At 55.0% G+C, this 14,634-nt stretch overlaps 1 protein-coding gene across 1 annotated transcript in view; it reads left to right on the forward strand.

Annotated features, from left to right (window-relative positions):
* The first annotated feature begins 923 nt into the window (after positions 1-923).
* Positions 924-14,634, forward strand: part of PER2 (period circadian regulator 2) — a 30,035-nt gene continuing 16,324 nt past the window's right edge. The window contains exons 1-9 of the mRNA XM_088021945.1: positions 924-1,129; positions 1,600-1,662; positions 2,846-2,997; positions 5,480-5,601; positions 6,360-6,561; positions 8,794-8,845; positions 9,704-9,846; positions 11,431-11,509; positions 14,045-14,151. Of these exons, the coding sequence (XP_087878071.1) occupies positions 924-1,129; positions 1,600-1,662; positions 2,846-2,997; positions 5,480-5,601; positions 6,360-6,561; positions 8,794-8,845; positions 9,704-9,846; positions 11,431-11,509; positions 14,045-14,151 (1,126 nt within the window). The remainder of the gene's footprint in view (positions 1,130-1,599; positions 1,663-2,845; positions 2,998-5,479; positions 5,602-6,359; positions 6,562-8,793; positions 8,846-9,703; positions 9,847-11,430; positions 11,510-14,044; positions 14,152-14,634) is intronic.

The following is a 14,634-nucleotide window of genomic DNA, read 5'->3' on the forward strand; positions in this document are numbered from 1 at the left end:
CTATACCTGCCTAGCTTCCAGGCTCAGACATCTTTTGCTTCGAGCTGGGACCCTGAGGAGACACCATCCTGGGTCCTCCTCTGCTGGGGACATCTCTCTCCCCATCCTTGGCTCCTGGGTAAACCCCTCCCACCTTGCCTACGCCCTGTCTGCTTGTCCCCATGGCTGTCTCCCGGAATTACTGCAGAAGCCTTGGGGCTGGTCTGGCTCTGACTTCAGCCCCTCTCCACCCTCTTGCCCCTAAACTCCAAAGTTAAAGTTTCTACGTAGCACAGTGGTGAGGACCTGTCCAGATGCAACCAAGTTCGTTCATCTGGTACTGGCCTGGTGCTGCCCCCACCCCTGCTCCCCACTAGCACAACCCCCCTCCCGTGCTGCTGTCAGGGCTCCCACCCACTCGGCCCTCCTCATAGGGCAATGCCTGCTTCACAGCCTCCTCTCTCCCTGAAGTCTCCCCTGCCCACAGCCTGGTCTTGGGGTTCCCCCTGCATACAGCCTGCGCTTGGGGTCTCCTGCAGCTCGTGATGGCCCAGACTTCTTGGGGAGAAGACCTCCCCATCAGCTGGGGAGATTTGTAAAATGCAGGTTCCTAGGCCCTGCCAGCCATTCAGTGGGAATCTGCGTTTTCCCCAAGGCTCCCCACGTGCTGGGAGGTGCTCACTGATGCTCTTGTCACCTCCGACTAGGCCATCAGCGGTTTGATGCCTGGGGGCTGTGGCCACGGGATTCATCTGCCTTCCTAATTCATGGCAGCTAAGAGCTCATGAGGAGGAACAAAGAATACCATGATTGGCCCTGACTGGTACAGACCCTGACGTGGAAACAGGTTCCAGCACACATTCCATGCGGTGGCTGTGGGACCCCCTGCACTCGCCAAGGCCTGACGACACTTCTCTCTTTCCCAGCTTCGTTGTGGAGCCAACATGAACAGATATGCCAAGTACCCGCCCAGCCGCGGTCACCCCACCCAGGAGCCCGAGGAGCCCCGGGGAGCCCCACTCCAGGAAGATGTGCACATGAGCAGCGGCTCTAGCGGAAATGAAACCAACGAGAACCGCTCCCCGGGGCCGGACTCGCGGGGCGGCGAGCAGCTGGGGATGCTGGTGGGGCCGCCCATCGTCCCCCCGGGGTAGGTGGGGCCCTCGGAACGCTGAGGCCGGCCGCTTGTCTGTTTTCTCAGCATCTCATCCTGTTGTTTGATAGCTTTTGCGGTCTTTAAATCATGATTCCCCTGTTTTTCAACACTTAAAAAAAATCTCATTAACTGAGAACTAAAATTTACTATAATGATGCTGCTGTTGACGTTGACTCTCTGATTGCCGATAGATAGATACCGAATGAGTATAGCAAGATCTCGGGAGCAGACAAGCCTGTGGCCCTGCTAGCAGCCGGGGTCTATAGAAAATGAACCTGCTCTGTCAGTCCTTCTCCCGGTACCTAAAACTTGAAAGTTTTATGCTCCGGCTTTATCTTAACCTTGTATTTTTCGTAATTGTCTTACTACGTGTGGGATAATCTGGATTGTTGTCCCTGGTTGGATGAGGGGATGGTTGGAGCATGCAGTCCTCTGAGTCTGGCCTTTATTTCTCGTGCTCACAGTCCCGATGCCTTTGGCCTCATGATGGCCAAGTCCAAACACAGCACGTCTGCAAGCAGCTGCAGGTAAGGCCAGTCACATGTCCCTTGATTTACGGCCTCAGAGAAATGGAGATTTGTTACTAGAGGTTAGTTTCGGGGTAATGTGACGTTTTGCAAGCCTCCGCTAGAACCTGTCGGTCTGTGCACCTGTCTTGGTTGTGAGCCGGCCGTGCCCTCTCAGACACCAGCTGCTCAGGGCCCCTTACGATGCCGGGATCTGGAGCCCCTCCAGCCCCGTCTGCACAGGTCTTGTCTGCATCCTAGACATGTTCATCTGGAACATTCCTCCCCCTTTTTAGGTGTTGGTAACAAAGGTATCCTTAATTTCACGTCCACAGACATTTCCTCCTCTCTCTCTCTTTTTTTTTAAAAGGTTTTATTTATTTGCGAGGGAGAGAGAGAGCATGAGCAGGGGGAGGGCCAGAGGCAGAGGGAGAAGGAGGCTCCCAGGGAGCCTGACTCGGGGCTCGATCCCAGGACCCCGGGATCATGACCTGAGCCAAAGCAGATGCTTAACCGACTAAGGCACGCAGGCGCCCCCCACAGACATTTTCGTATCACTACAGGGGCAAACTCCAGCTCTGAGGCCTGGGTGCGTGGGCACCTGGCTGTCTCATCCTGACACCTGATTTCTAGCATTCTTTCTGCACCCTCTGCTCTAAACAGGAAGGGCCCACCTGTTTTGTCTTCTTCCCATCTCTGTACCCTTAAGTAGAGAGGTCCTTCTTATAAGTCTTTCGTGTCTGAGGTCTTGCTGTGTTCCTCATTCGCGTTCCTGCCACAGGAAACCAGTTTGCTGTCCTCTGTCATTTCCATCACTCGATCCTTTTCTGTCGGACACAGGGCAGGAAGGCACAGTCCTAAGGGGCAAAGCCCAGCTCCAGCCTGGGGGTGCAGAGAGCCCAGGGGAGGGACTTCTGCAGCCCTCAGCTGGGCGAGCGCAGTGGTTCTCAGCTGGAGCATTCCGTCTCCCCACAGGAGATGTGTAGCAGCATCAGGAGACATCTTTGGTTGCCACACTTGGCGAGGGTGCTTCTGGCCTCTGGTGGGGAGAAGGCCAAGGATGCTACACGTCCCGCAGTGCTCCACAGAGAACCACACAGACCGAGACATCCTAGTGGCCTGGTTGAGAAGCAGGACTAGAGGCGCAGGAAGGCAGAGTCAGGAAGCTAACGTGTGATCGCCTCTTTCTTTAATGCTCTAACAGTGAGTGGTCCACCAAAGCAGATGCGCACAAGGAGCTGATAAAAACACTGAAGGAGCTGAAGGTGCACCTGCCAGTAGACAAGAAGGCCAAGGGGAGAGCCAGCGTGCTGGCCACCTTGAAGGACGCGCTAAGGAGTGTGAAGCAGGTGAAAGGTACGTCAGCCTACGTATTTGTTCCGGACTTGTAGAGATAACTTGGATTATGTCAACTTTCTAAAACCCAACCCAGAAATTGCAGAAGGAAATTCTAGAAGGCTTAATTCTTTACAGCTTTTCTATTGTACTTGACTTCTGGAGAAAAAAAAAAAAAAAGAAACAGGTAGAAAACCAGCTGATAAAAAGGAATGTATTTATGGCGTAAAGGTTTTGTGCTCTGGGCTGGGGTCAGGTCATGGTCAGGAGAGCCCAGCATCCTCCAGGCTCAGGCCGGAGTTGAGCTGGAGTTCACTGAAATGTGTGAGCAGCTCGGCTCGGAATTTAAGCAAAACATCCCACAGTGTTGAGCTGAGGGCTGGTCGCTCCTTTGAAAAATAACAAGAGGAGATACCAAGGAGGCTGTTGCCAGACCTTATCCTTCCTTACAGGACAATACTTTAGCGCTCCTACATTTAAGACCTTGGGCAGTCTGTTTCTTGTTTGTCTAGAAAGGCGTGAATTTCCATCGAGGTTTTCTTCCACTCAGGAAGCCATGCAGAGCGCCTTCTTCCATCCCTGGTGCACAGTCGCAAGACCTCCACGAGCCACATTCCGTTCCCGTTTGTGGGCATGCTTGGACCTTATTATTAGGTGACAGAATATGTAAGAGCTTTTAGGACTGTCCGTGTTCTAGACTAAGGCTTTCACCTGAGAACACGTGTGCAAAAGTCTTCGTAGATGCAGTGCAGAAATCTATGAACAAACACTGCAGTGTCCAACGTATTTGCATCATCAAGCTCAGACGCTTGACATTTCAATAAACTCCAAGCCCCTTAAATAATTTCCAACAGCACCGAGTCTTCCTTCACTTGCTGCTGCAGCTGGACCCCCGCTGAGCAGGTGCTCTGTGCCCCCCCTCCCTATCTCCTGGGTTTCAGGTAACTGCAGGTGCCTCTGACTCTAGGACAGGTAGGAACACACTGCCGTGGAGGTGGTACCAGCATTTCTAGTGAACCAAGAACTTGACTCCTGGGTGAATTCTTCTGCAGACACCCATCCCTGGGGGCTTGGGTCGTGACCCCTGCATTTGGGGTCATCTCAGGATGCTTTAGCTCTAGGCGGTCAGAAAGTTCCGTGCAGCCTTGCCTTTCGGTCTGTTGCTGGGAATGGGGATGTGAGCTTTGAGAGTTTTTAAGTTTCCTCCAGTGTGTCAGAGAAAGCAGCAGGAAGCTTGGAGGGAGTATCCCCATGTGCATTCCTGATCTTACAGCCGCAGACACTCAGGTGAATCCTTTCTCATTACACGGGAAGGAGTGTAATGAGTCCACCCCCTCCTGCACTTTGAGGAATTTCTTAGCTGTTTCGGTCCCTTCTGACCAGCAAGCAGAGACAGAAGCCAGGCCAGCATCTCATTAGGACAGACGAGGGAGCTGTCCTTTCCCAGCAGGTGTGGGAACCCCACCCCTGCTCTACCTGCTTTACCAGGGGGTATGCGTTACACGCACGCTGAGGTCCCAGTGGACTCCACACACTGGAAACATGGGTAAAGGCAGGAAAGTTGTGAAGGCTGAGATAAAGGTCAAACAGTGGGCTTTATTCTGTGATCATCAGTTACTCTCAAGCTTACCAGCAGGGCAGGGCTTCTCACTAATAATGATGGATACGAAGCCATATTTCAAATAGTCTTCGTATCTTCTAATGTTTGGGCAACGTTTGTCAAAAGGGCGACTTTGCCTGCCCGGTGTATTCTGGTGGGGAGAGCTTGTGCCAAGCATGGAGGGCTGGGCTCTGCTGTGTGCTGGCGTGCAGTGGCCTTCTGGGTGCCCTCTGCAGCCCCAAGTTTCTCTGCAGGCTCTTGTTTAAGGCTGTATCTGTTTGGTGAGGGTTAATACAGTAAAAACAGACACCGTGCCCGGCCAGCCCACCCAAGGACGCTCACAAACTGCAGGGGGAGGAGGTTCTCTGAGGGACAGGTCTGCCAGCACCCCTCCCTGGGGACTGCCTTGGGTGCTGGGTGGGCAGCCCCATGATAGTGTGCCCTCAAAAGCTATATCCAGGGATGAGGGGCACTGGTCGCAGGCTCTGTTGGGAGCAGTCTGCTGCAGTGTGGTTTCTCGCGCCTTGTGTTTTTGAGCAGGGGATTCTGTCTGGATGGGAGTGTCTGCCACACCGCCGAGGAGCAGGTTTCCCAAGAGGAAACGTCAGCGTTGTGTCATGATTAAAGATCTTGTGGGCAAAGTGAGGGTTAGGTGGAACTGTGTGTCCATATTATTTAAAATAATGTGCACTTACCATTTAAAAAAGTTCTGTAATCAAAGGTCTTCGGATTTTTCAGGAAAACTAAAACATTTCTGTTTGCTTTGCCTTCACATTTCTCTGTTCCGTTCTCTGGGCGTCGCAGGAGGATAGTGTGCATAGCCCCCTTTCTCATGAGAAGAGTAGAGCCCCCAGCACAGGGAGGTGGGGCCGTTTTCATGCGCTGCCTTGGTCTCTCCTGCAGCCAACGAGGAGTATTACCAGCTGCTCATGTCCAGTGAGAACCACCCCTGCAGAGCCAATGTGCCCTCCTACACCATAGAAGAGATTGAGAGTGTCACGTCCGAGTTCATTGTGAAGAACGCAGTGAGTGTCTGACATGAGTGACATCTTCCCCCAGAAGGCTCACCTTCAGCCAGTGGCTTTATAGCAACAGAGTTTGGAATTTCTGGAAATAAGCTCCTACCTTAAAACAACAGCGTAAAGTCTGTGATTCACATGGAGCAGTTGTGTTGCAGACTCCTGCTGTTTTCCATGAGACTTCCTTCTCTCATGGCCGATCCACCCCCAAACTTTGCATGTGTAGGAGCGAGCCTCACCTTGACCGAGCAGTGACCAGGGGACCTTAGGCTCACTTTGGGGGGGAGGCTGGGATTTGAACTCAACTCATGAAGACTCCAAAGCTTGTGCATTTTTAAGTACCCCATAAGGGTGGGGCACCCTTGGAGTTCTAGGGGAAGGGAAGCGAGTTGTCCCTTCCCCTGTGCTCCTACTTCTCAGAGAGCACAGGGCAGGTGGGGACCCAGACCTACTGGAATCGTGGCAAAACTGATCTGGAGAGTGGGGCGCCCTGATCCCTCCCATCTCCTTCCTCCAGCACCCCTGCTGCAGCTGAACCCCCTGGGAGCTCTGGGCCAGGGCTCAGGCCACTAGCCAGCAGGGCAGGACCCGGGTGGCAGCCCCCCCACCTCCACCCCCGCCCCGCGCACCCTGGGAGAGAGGTTTGTGGCTGCCGGCCCGGGTGAGGGGCGGGGGCTGGAGGAGGGGGCCCAGAGGCCTCCCCCAAAATCTGTGCCCCTCAGGGAGGGGCAGGCTGTCCTCACGCAGCTGCTGCTTCCTTCCAGGGTATGTTTGCGGCCGCCGTGTCCCTGGTCACCGGGAAAATCCTGTACATCTCTGACCAAGTTGCCTCCGTGTTTCACTGTAAAAGGGATGTCTTCTATGGCGCCAGGTTCGTGGAGTTCCTGGCGCCCCACGACGTCCGCGTGTTCCACGCCTCCACCACGCCTTACAGGCTCCCGCCCTGGAGCGCGTGCGGCGGAGCAGGTGAGGGCCTGGGGCCGTGGCCGAGCACGGCTGCCTGCCTTGTGGGCCCGCGGCATGGGGAACGTGGGGGCTGCTGCCTTCCCGGGCGGGGGCTGGGCTGGCCCGGTGCAGGGGCGCAGCCCAGCTGCCCTCTGCCGGAGCCTGGAGCCCGGCCGGCGCCCCTGCCCCACGGCTGTCCCAGCCCAGAGATGGAAAGCTGCTTGTTCAGGATAAACTGAGAAGAGTAGTCTTTTCACAAATTCCAGAGAGGGAAACCCGTTTCAGAAGACTTTAAGAAACGTTAGGCGTTTTAGAAACGAGGCTGTTGTGAGACGCTGGCATTGGGCGTGAGCCCGCGGAGCGCGGGGACGGCGGGCGGACGGAGGCCAGGCCCTGCTTCCTCTGCGCCGACGTCGGGGTGACCGGGAGAGCGCTCCTCCCCCTGGCCGGGCGCAGCTTGGTGCAGGTGGGCGGCGACGTCCTCCTGTGCCTGTGCTCAAACCAGCAGCTTTCCAGGCGCGTCAGGTTCCTGTCTGCACGGCGGCCGCTGCTTCGGGGCCGCAGGGCGTGCGGTGTGTCCACTGCGAGCTCCGCCTCGCGTCCGGCTCCTGGGCCCGGCCCGGCCTGCCCTGCTGCAGCAGCCGGCCTCTTGCAGTTCTCCGCAGCGTGTCCTCGGCCCCCTCCACCCCCATGACCGGGAGACTTGGGGTCCGGAAGGCTGGAAGCTCTTACCGTGGCCAGTGCAGGCCTTGCCCATAAGTGGGTGCAGGAGGGATGGTTGATCAGATGAGTCTCAGCAGAAACGTGGCACAGGATCCTGGCGGAAGGTACCAGACCAGCTCAGGCCTTCCCTGCAGCCACCCCCCCACCCCCCGCCCCACGCTTTCAGTGAGCAGGGAGGCCAGCAGAAGCCCGCTCTTGACGTGTGAGTCTGGCAGCGTCTGCCTGCCTGCCCCTCACTGGGCTCTGGTCACTCGGAGCTGAAGGTGAACGAGTGAGCAGAAATGCTCAGCAGCCAGGAGAGGTGACGGGAAACAGTGGGCCTGGGAGTCACCCCAGACAGGCGTGACCTCAGTCATGAGGCCACATCACCCAGAACTAGTCCCTGTTTTGCCCTTGGCTCAGGGGTCCGCATCTCTGCTCACATCAGATGCACCTCACCCCCGCTCCCACCGCCTCCTGGATCGTGGGTCCCTCTCCGCCGCGTGCTCCCCACATCCTCCTGCTCGTAGTCGGCAGCCGGCTGGGCCACCACTCAGCCACCGCCCACCGCCACCACCACCGTTCCCTGACTGTAGCTTCCTGACAGCAAACAGCCTGGGCGTTTGCTTTAGGGCTGACTCACAAAAAGAGATGCTCGCTTTTGGTTTTGGATGTAGAGCCGCCCGCCTTCTCCCAGAATTCCTAGCCAAGGACTGTCCACAGTCAGGTCACTAAAGCTTGCAGTGCATGTCACGAGAACCCGTAGGTCACTGCGTGGAAGGGACATCACTCCGCACGTGGGTTCACAGCACGGACAGGCCAGCACCGTCTGCCTGGGATGGTTGCCACTGAATTTTTGTCTGAATGAAAAAGAAGGACCAGGTGACTTCTTCGGGGCCTTTCCAGGCCGGCAATTTTATACCATTTTCCCTAACTAGTGATTTCCTACTTCTCTTCCTTCTTTTGAATAGAGGAAACTTTATGTGAAAGATCAACGTCTAAGATTTCTTTTTAAAAAAATCCTATATTGTGAAAACACCATTTCCTCATCTCTGATGATGCCTCCCCAGTGACCTCGTACTTTTGCTAGGTGTTTCAGATTTCTAAGTAGGTTAATATTTTAGCAAAAAGTTTGATGTAAGCTTTGAAATTACCTGAGCTGCTTCTATTAGAACTGAATATCCCCCAAAATACATAGGTTGAAATGTTTAGGGCTTTACATGCAAAAATTCTGCCCAGCAGTACGTCTCCCAGAGTTAAATTGTTAATTAGTTGGTGTGTTTGTGGCGGCCTGTGAACCATTTCAAAACTGGTAAACTTCTGGCACTAAGCTTTTAGCATTCCGTAATTTGGTACGTGCTGCATTCGTGAAATAGGCTTGATTTTAGTCAGAACTGTAATAAATGCTAAGGGCTTTGCTTTGTGTTTGCGTAAATATGCATTCATGCCCTGACTCTGGATTCTGCTGCTTCTCTGTAGCTTGGGAGAAATAGAGTGCGCTCTGTACTGTGTTGTGCACTCGGATGGCTGACTTTGGGCTCTCTCTCTTAGATTCGTTTACTCAAGAATGCATGGAGGAGAAATCTTTCTTCTGCCGCGTGAGGTAAGCCTGGGACAGGCACAAACATTTTCTCCTGAGCACCTCTTGTGAGGGTGAGGAGATGTAGGAGTGGCCCCCCCCGACCAGTTCCTTCTGGGCTGTGACCCCCTGTGCCCCTCTGCACCTCTGCTCTTCAGGGTAGAGGCTCTGCAGGAGCACCCCCTACCACGCAGTGGGCATATTCCTAAAAAGTCTGTGTGAAAACACCATTTCCATAAGCTGATTTAAAATGTGCACAAGGCCTTAAGACAGCCTGGTCAGCAGTGGGGTGATTTCACTGCTCCTCAAGAAGAGCCTGGGGAGCCTAGACTTGGTGTCTGTCACCCAGGAAGCTGCCCGAGGGCCACTCCCTGGGAAGGCATCTCCCCCAGGGAGGACCCAACAGGCACATGCAGCTTTGTTCAAGTGTGCATTTTCCCAGGGAGAGCCCACAGCTTCCCCAGCAGCAGGCTTTTTGCCCGAAACAAGGTGACTGAGCGTCCAGCTGCAGGGTCAGGAGTGACCCCTGGCCAGGTCCTGGCGCTCTCAGAAGCTGGGGCCTCACCGGTGAAGCAATGTCCTTTTCCCGATTGAAATGCTCTAGAGAAGGGCTCCTGGAAGACCTCCCACTGCCCAAGGCTGTTCACTCTTTGGTCTGCCCTGAATGCCGTGGCGATCTGAGTGACCAGGGCGGAAGCCCGGTTTGCAGGCCCAGGCCAGCACACCCAGCTTGGTCCGGGTCCCCGAGCGAGGAGCCTGGCTTTGTGTCGCAGGCCTCTGTACTGCTTTGGGAACAGCCACTACTGAGGGAGAGGTGACTAGCAAAAAAGGACAATTCCTTGTGTCATAATTGCAAACCTCTGCCCGGGCCTTCCTCCGCAGTGTTGGGAAGAACCACGAGAGCGAGATTCACTACCACCCGTTCCGCATGACGCCTTACCTGGTCAAGGTGCGGGACCCGCAGGGAGCCGGGGGCCAGCTGTGCTGCGTGCTGCTGGCCGAGAGAGTGCACTCGGGCTACGAAGGTAACTGCCCGCCCAGGTGGGCACAGGCTCCATCTGGTCCCTCGGTGACGCCCCTGCTTCACACCTCATGTCAGTAAGGCTGCCGGCCCTGGCCTCAACCCCCAGCCTTGGCCAGAGTCTCTGTCTCCCTCTAGACGCACACCGACCTCTGTCACCTGGCCCTCCCCACAGCCGCTGCCAAACCACCTCCCCGCGTCTGTTACCGGGTCCGGGTGCCGGCATCTCCCACCCGTGACCAGCCCGTTGCCGTGACCTGGGTGCCCTGCCCCCTTCCCCAGCCACTGCTTCCCATCTGTTGGTGAGAATGGCCCTCACCACCAGGTCCCCAAGCCCCTTCCACCCCCATGCACCCCCATGCCTGGAAGAGTGCAGGGGCACCCCCACCTGCTCAGAACCCAAACCATGCCCCTCCCGCCCCACCTCGGCCCATCGACCTTCCACTGCTTTCCCCGTCCTCTGCACACGGCCTGGCTCCTGCCGGCGGGCTGGCCCCCCGACTCGCAGTCTTCGCTCCCGCTCGCTCCTCCCCTCCTCCGTGTGTAGAAAGCCGCTCATCCCCGCAGGTTCACCCCACCACGTGTCCGTCCCCGGTCCTACCAGCTTCTCAGGCCACCCCCTCCCCAAAACCCCACCAAATCTGGACTTCCCCTGAAGCCCAAGGAGCCCCAAGGCGCTCAGCCACCCTGATTCTGTCCTTCTGGCGACCCCTCCCACTGAATGGCACTGTGACATGGTCCTGCGGTACCGGCCACTGTACCTGGCATGGAACCTTCCTCATCCTGGCAACTCGGCCACGCTGACTTCAGAATTCTCAGAGGGCAGGCACTGTCTGTAGCTACTGAACCACAGGGACCCAGTTCTGTCCATGTTTCATTGTATTCCTAACCTTGTCTCAGTGGTTAACGAGGTCATTTCTTAAAACTGATGGAAATTTTTGGTGAGTTCGTTCATATAGCATATTCTCTTCCAAATATTCAATAAAGATTTAGAGGGGTTACTTAGATTTCAACAAGTTACTCCCCAGTATGATCTGAGTCTCCTTCAAGGACGAAGCTTTGGAATTTTGAGTGTTTTGTCCATGAATTTGGTGGTTGAGGGAAATTCTGGGTAGATGATTTCCTTAATGCAAATTACTCTACCACCTTTGCCCACCGTAGAAACTGTGAAGTCCCAGTGCAATGACATTTGCTGAGAATTTTGAATCTAAATACTTAACTCATTTTTTAAAAACAATTTGTTCAGGTCACTCTCGTTGGATCTTAAAAAAATCATGAAGTTGGCCTTCCAGCATGATTTTGCTGAGAGAAGCTTATGCATCACCACACAGTTCTGTGAATGTGGCAATCCTCAGCTTTCTAGACCAAACCCACCCAGAAGGAAGTTGAGAAGGCTGGCTGGCGGTCATCTAGCGTAGGGTCTGCTTCCCGTGCAGTGGGCTCTGTTGTAAAGGGTCCACTTGTTAATTTTCTTCCTTCACTGCCCATCCATCTGAATCTACGTGGTATTTTCTAGTAGCTGTAATAGAACTGTGCTAAGTGTGCATTTCTTAGAATCAGAAACTTGTATAAAATTCTATTCTTTCAGCCCCTAGAATTCCTCCTGAAAAGAGAATTTTTACGACCACACATACACCAAATTGTCTGTTCCAGGACGTGGACGAACGGTAAGCACGCTGTGGCGCTGGCCCGTCCGCCGGCCCCCACTCTTGCATGGGGCTTGTCTTGGAGTCAGTACCGTAACCTTCGTTTCAGCAGACTTAGTCACATGCTGCTTAGCGTTTCATCATGATCTTAGTGGTTACTTGGTGGCCATTAAGTAAAGCTCCATGAATGTTTGTGATTTTGACATTGAAGCTACGCAGCTAAAGTGAAGCCTGTGCGTTGGTTTTACTTAGGTGATAATCCACAACAATGTTGAACTGTAGGCAATGAAATAATTCTGGAATTGCACTAAAAATCTCCTGAGATGTGAATGTTGTGTAAATGGGGCATTCTGGGGAGCTGGTAATTGTTCTCATTGAGTCTGTCTGTATTATCCTATTGAAACCCATTTCAAAATCGCACATGAGCAAAGGATGGTACAGCCAGGGACAGTGTGCTTGGGACAGAGTTAGGACTGAAGCTGGAGACGCCATTGGCAGGATCCCAGCAGAGATGTGTCTGCCAGCCTGTGTACCACAGACTTCTCCCAGGGCTGGGGGCGGGGGTCACCTTGTTCCTGCCCAGAGCGTCGCTCAGTCTCCTGCCCAAGGCGCTCTAGCTGGTGCAGATGGTGCTTGCTGGAGTTGGGAGCACTGCCGTCCTGAGAGCATTCCGGGTTGGCTGGCTTTGGGCCAAGTCCCGTGGAGCACCTTCCCCCAGCTCCCCCAGCATGCAACAGGAAATGCTGCTGGCTGTGGGCAGGGGTGGGGAAGAGCTTTCCTCAGAAGACCCACTGGAAGTGGACCTAGACGTACTAGCACTCTGGCCTTTCTCAGATGGGCCAGGGTGGCCTCCACAGATACTATCGAGGATCCAGTCCACCCCACTGCCTACACCTGGCCCGGGGCCACCAGGTACCCACCCTGGACACAGGCCACGGAGCTTCCTGGGAAAGAGTTGCTCCCAGGCAGCCAGGGAAGCATCAGCCTCCTGCTCCGGCTGCTCAGGGGTGTTCCGCTCACCACCTGTGGCAGAACCGCCAGAGATGGGGTTTCAAGGTGCAGGTTCCTGGGCCCCACCCAGCCCTCTCCAGCAGGGTCTTGGAGGGTGGGCCCGGGGAGCTGCATCCTTTTTTTTTTTTTTAAGATTTTATTTATTTATCTGACACAGAGAGAGAGCGAGAGAGGGAACACAAGCAGGGGGAGTGGGAGAGGGAGAAGCAGGCTCCCCACGGAGCAGGGAGCCCGACACGGGGCTCGATCCCAGGACCCTGGGACCATGACCTGAGCTGAAGGCAGATGCTTAAGGACTGAGCCACCCAGGCGCCCCAGGGGAGCTGCATTCTTAAAGCAAACCCAGGATAATTTTTTATTCCTCCACAAGTCTGAGAACGCCTGCCTGCAAGCCACCACAGACGTCACTCGTGTTCAGGAGTTAGTGAGCCGGCACACGTGGTGTGGGGCCCACGGTCTGCACAGCCTTCCTTAGCGAAGCCCTGTAGGTGGCCCAGCCCACGGAGCACAGGACAGCTGGGCAGGTGGCCAGGACTCCTTCCTCCCCTCTCCCTCCCTTCCTCCTCCCCTCCCCTCCGCACCTTCCCTTCCTCTCTCCCTCTTCCCCCTCCTCCCCCCCCACCCTTGCCAAGCCTGGACCTGAAAGGGCGCCCGGAACATTTCGTACGTCCTGTCAAAGGAAAACACGGGCCTGGAGAGAGTGTATTTTGGACCAGGAAGAAAAAATCAAATAATAACACTGGGCCCACAAGACAGTTCCATTCTACTGGGAACGAGCAAGCTTTGCTCTAGAGACTTGGAGGATGTCCTTGCACTTGAGCAGAAGAGTTTGAGGGAGCATCAGTTCAGATGCAGGAAGACTGGCCACCAGGGGGAGGCTGAGACGCAGCTCAGAGGAGGAACAGTGGCCGAGTGGGCAGAGGACGCCTGACACAGAGGCAGAAGGGGCACCCAAAAGTTCACCCCCAAACCTTCTCCCAGCAGCTGCAGGAGAAGAGCAAAGGCACCCAGCCTGCATTGACCCCGCGGGACTAGACCCAGTGGCCAAAGTAATAGGAGAAGGGAACCCTCTGCAACTAGAAAGGAGGCACACAGAGTTTTCCAGAATCCAGGCAACACTTAAAAAAAAAAAAACAAAAAAACATGCCAGCCACGTCTGGCCGAACTTACAAATGACACGAAGAAAGAAAAGATCTGAAAAGAGGAGCAGCAAAAACATGATCATGACTTATTCCTTCAGGAGCTAAGCCCCAAGCCTGTACTGGGCCGGGCCTGATAGGGCCTAGTTTTCTATCACAGACCCATGGGGGGACTTTCGTTTGCTAATTAATTGAAAGGCTGTTCTGTTAGCCTAATTCCCAAACCTTGATCTTTGGAGAATTTGGAGTCTGTCTCTTTTTCCCAATGAGCAAGAGGGCTCTTGGAGATGGTCTGCTGCCCAGCCTGGAGGAGGCAGTGTTCTGGAGTGTGTCCTGAAGGGCAGCCATGGGGCTGAGGCTGGGCAGGAGCTACAGCTGAGCACCTGTGTGTGTGCTTGCCTTGCAGGGCGGTCCCCCTCCTGGGCTACCTACCTCAGGACCTGATCGAGACCCCCATGCTCGTGCAGCTTCACCCCAGTGACAGGCCTTTGATGCTCACCATCCACAAAAAGAGTAGGTCCCCTTTTCATGGTAAATACTGAGGTCAGCACCCAATGTAGACAGGTCACATCGGTTACCAGCATGTGGGGATGGGTGCCCTGGCTCTGTGCCTGAGCCCTAGCTCCATCAGTCAAGAGTAGTCATCTCCTGTGGGTCCCTTTGTGGGACCTGAATCTTTGGCACCCTGCTTTTACTGTTGGCTTCCCTGGCAGGTGGGGAGGGGTTCAGCTGTGGCGGCAGAGGTGCTGACCAGGCCAGGGGAGTGGATGACCCATGTCCCCACCAAGCCCAGGCCTCGCAGACACAGGGGACACTGAGCATCCCCTGGAGAAGACCAGTCAAGGCTAACAGAGATGTGTGTCCTGAAATATGTGGTGGCACTTCTGGAAACAGCCCACTGTTGCAATTTAAAGCAAAGCAGGGGGTTGAAAGCCATAGTGTTGAGGAGGTTGGCATCTCTGAAAGTTCTGAGCTGATTCCAGAACGGAGTGCACC

The sequence above is a fragment of the Eumetopias jubatus genome, unplaced genomic scaffold (genome assembly GCF_037043125.1).
Source record: "Eumetopias jubatus isolate StellerSeaLion01/CBP00866 unplaced genomic scaffold, mEumJub1_p1.0 scaffold_3, whole genome shotgun sequence".
Lineage (NCBI taxonomy): Eukaryota > Metazoa > Chordata > Mammalia > Carnivora > Otariidae > Eumetopias > Eumetopias jubatus.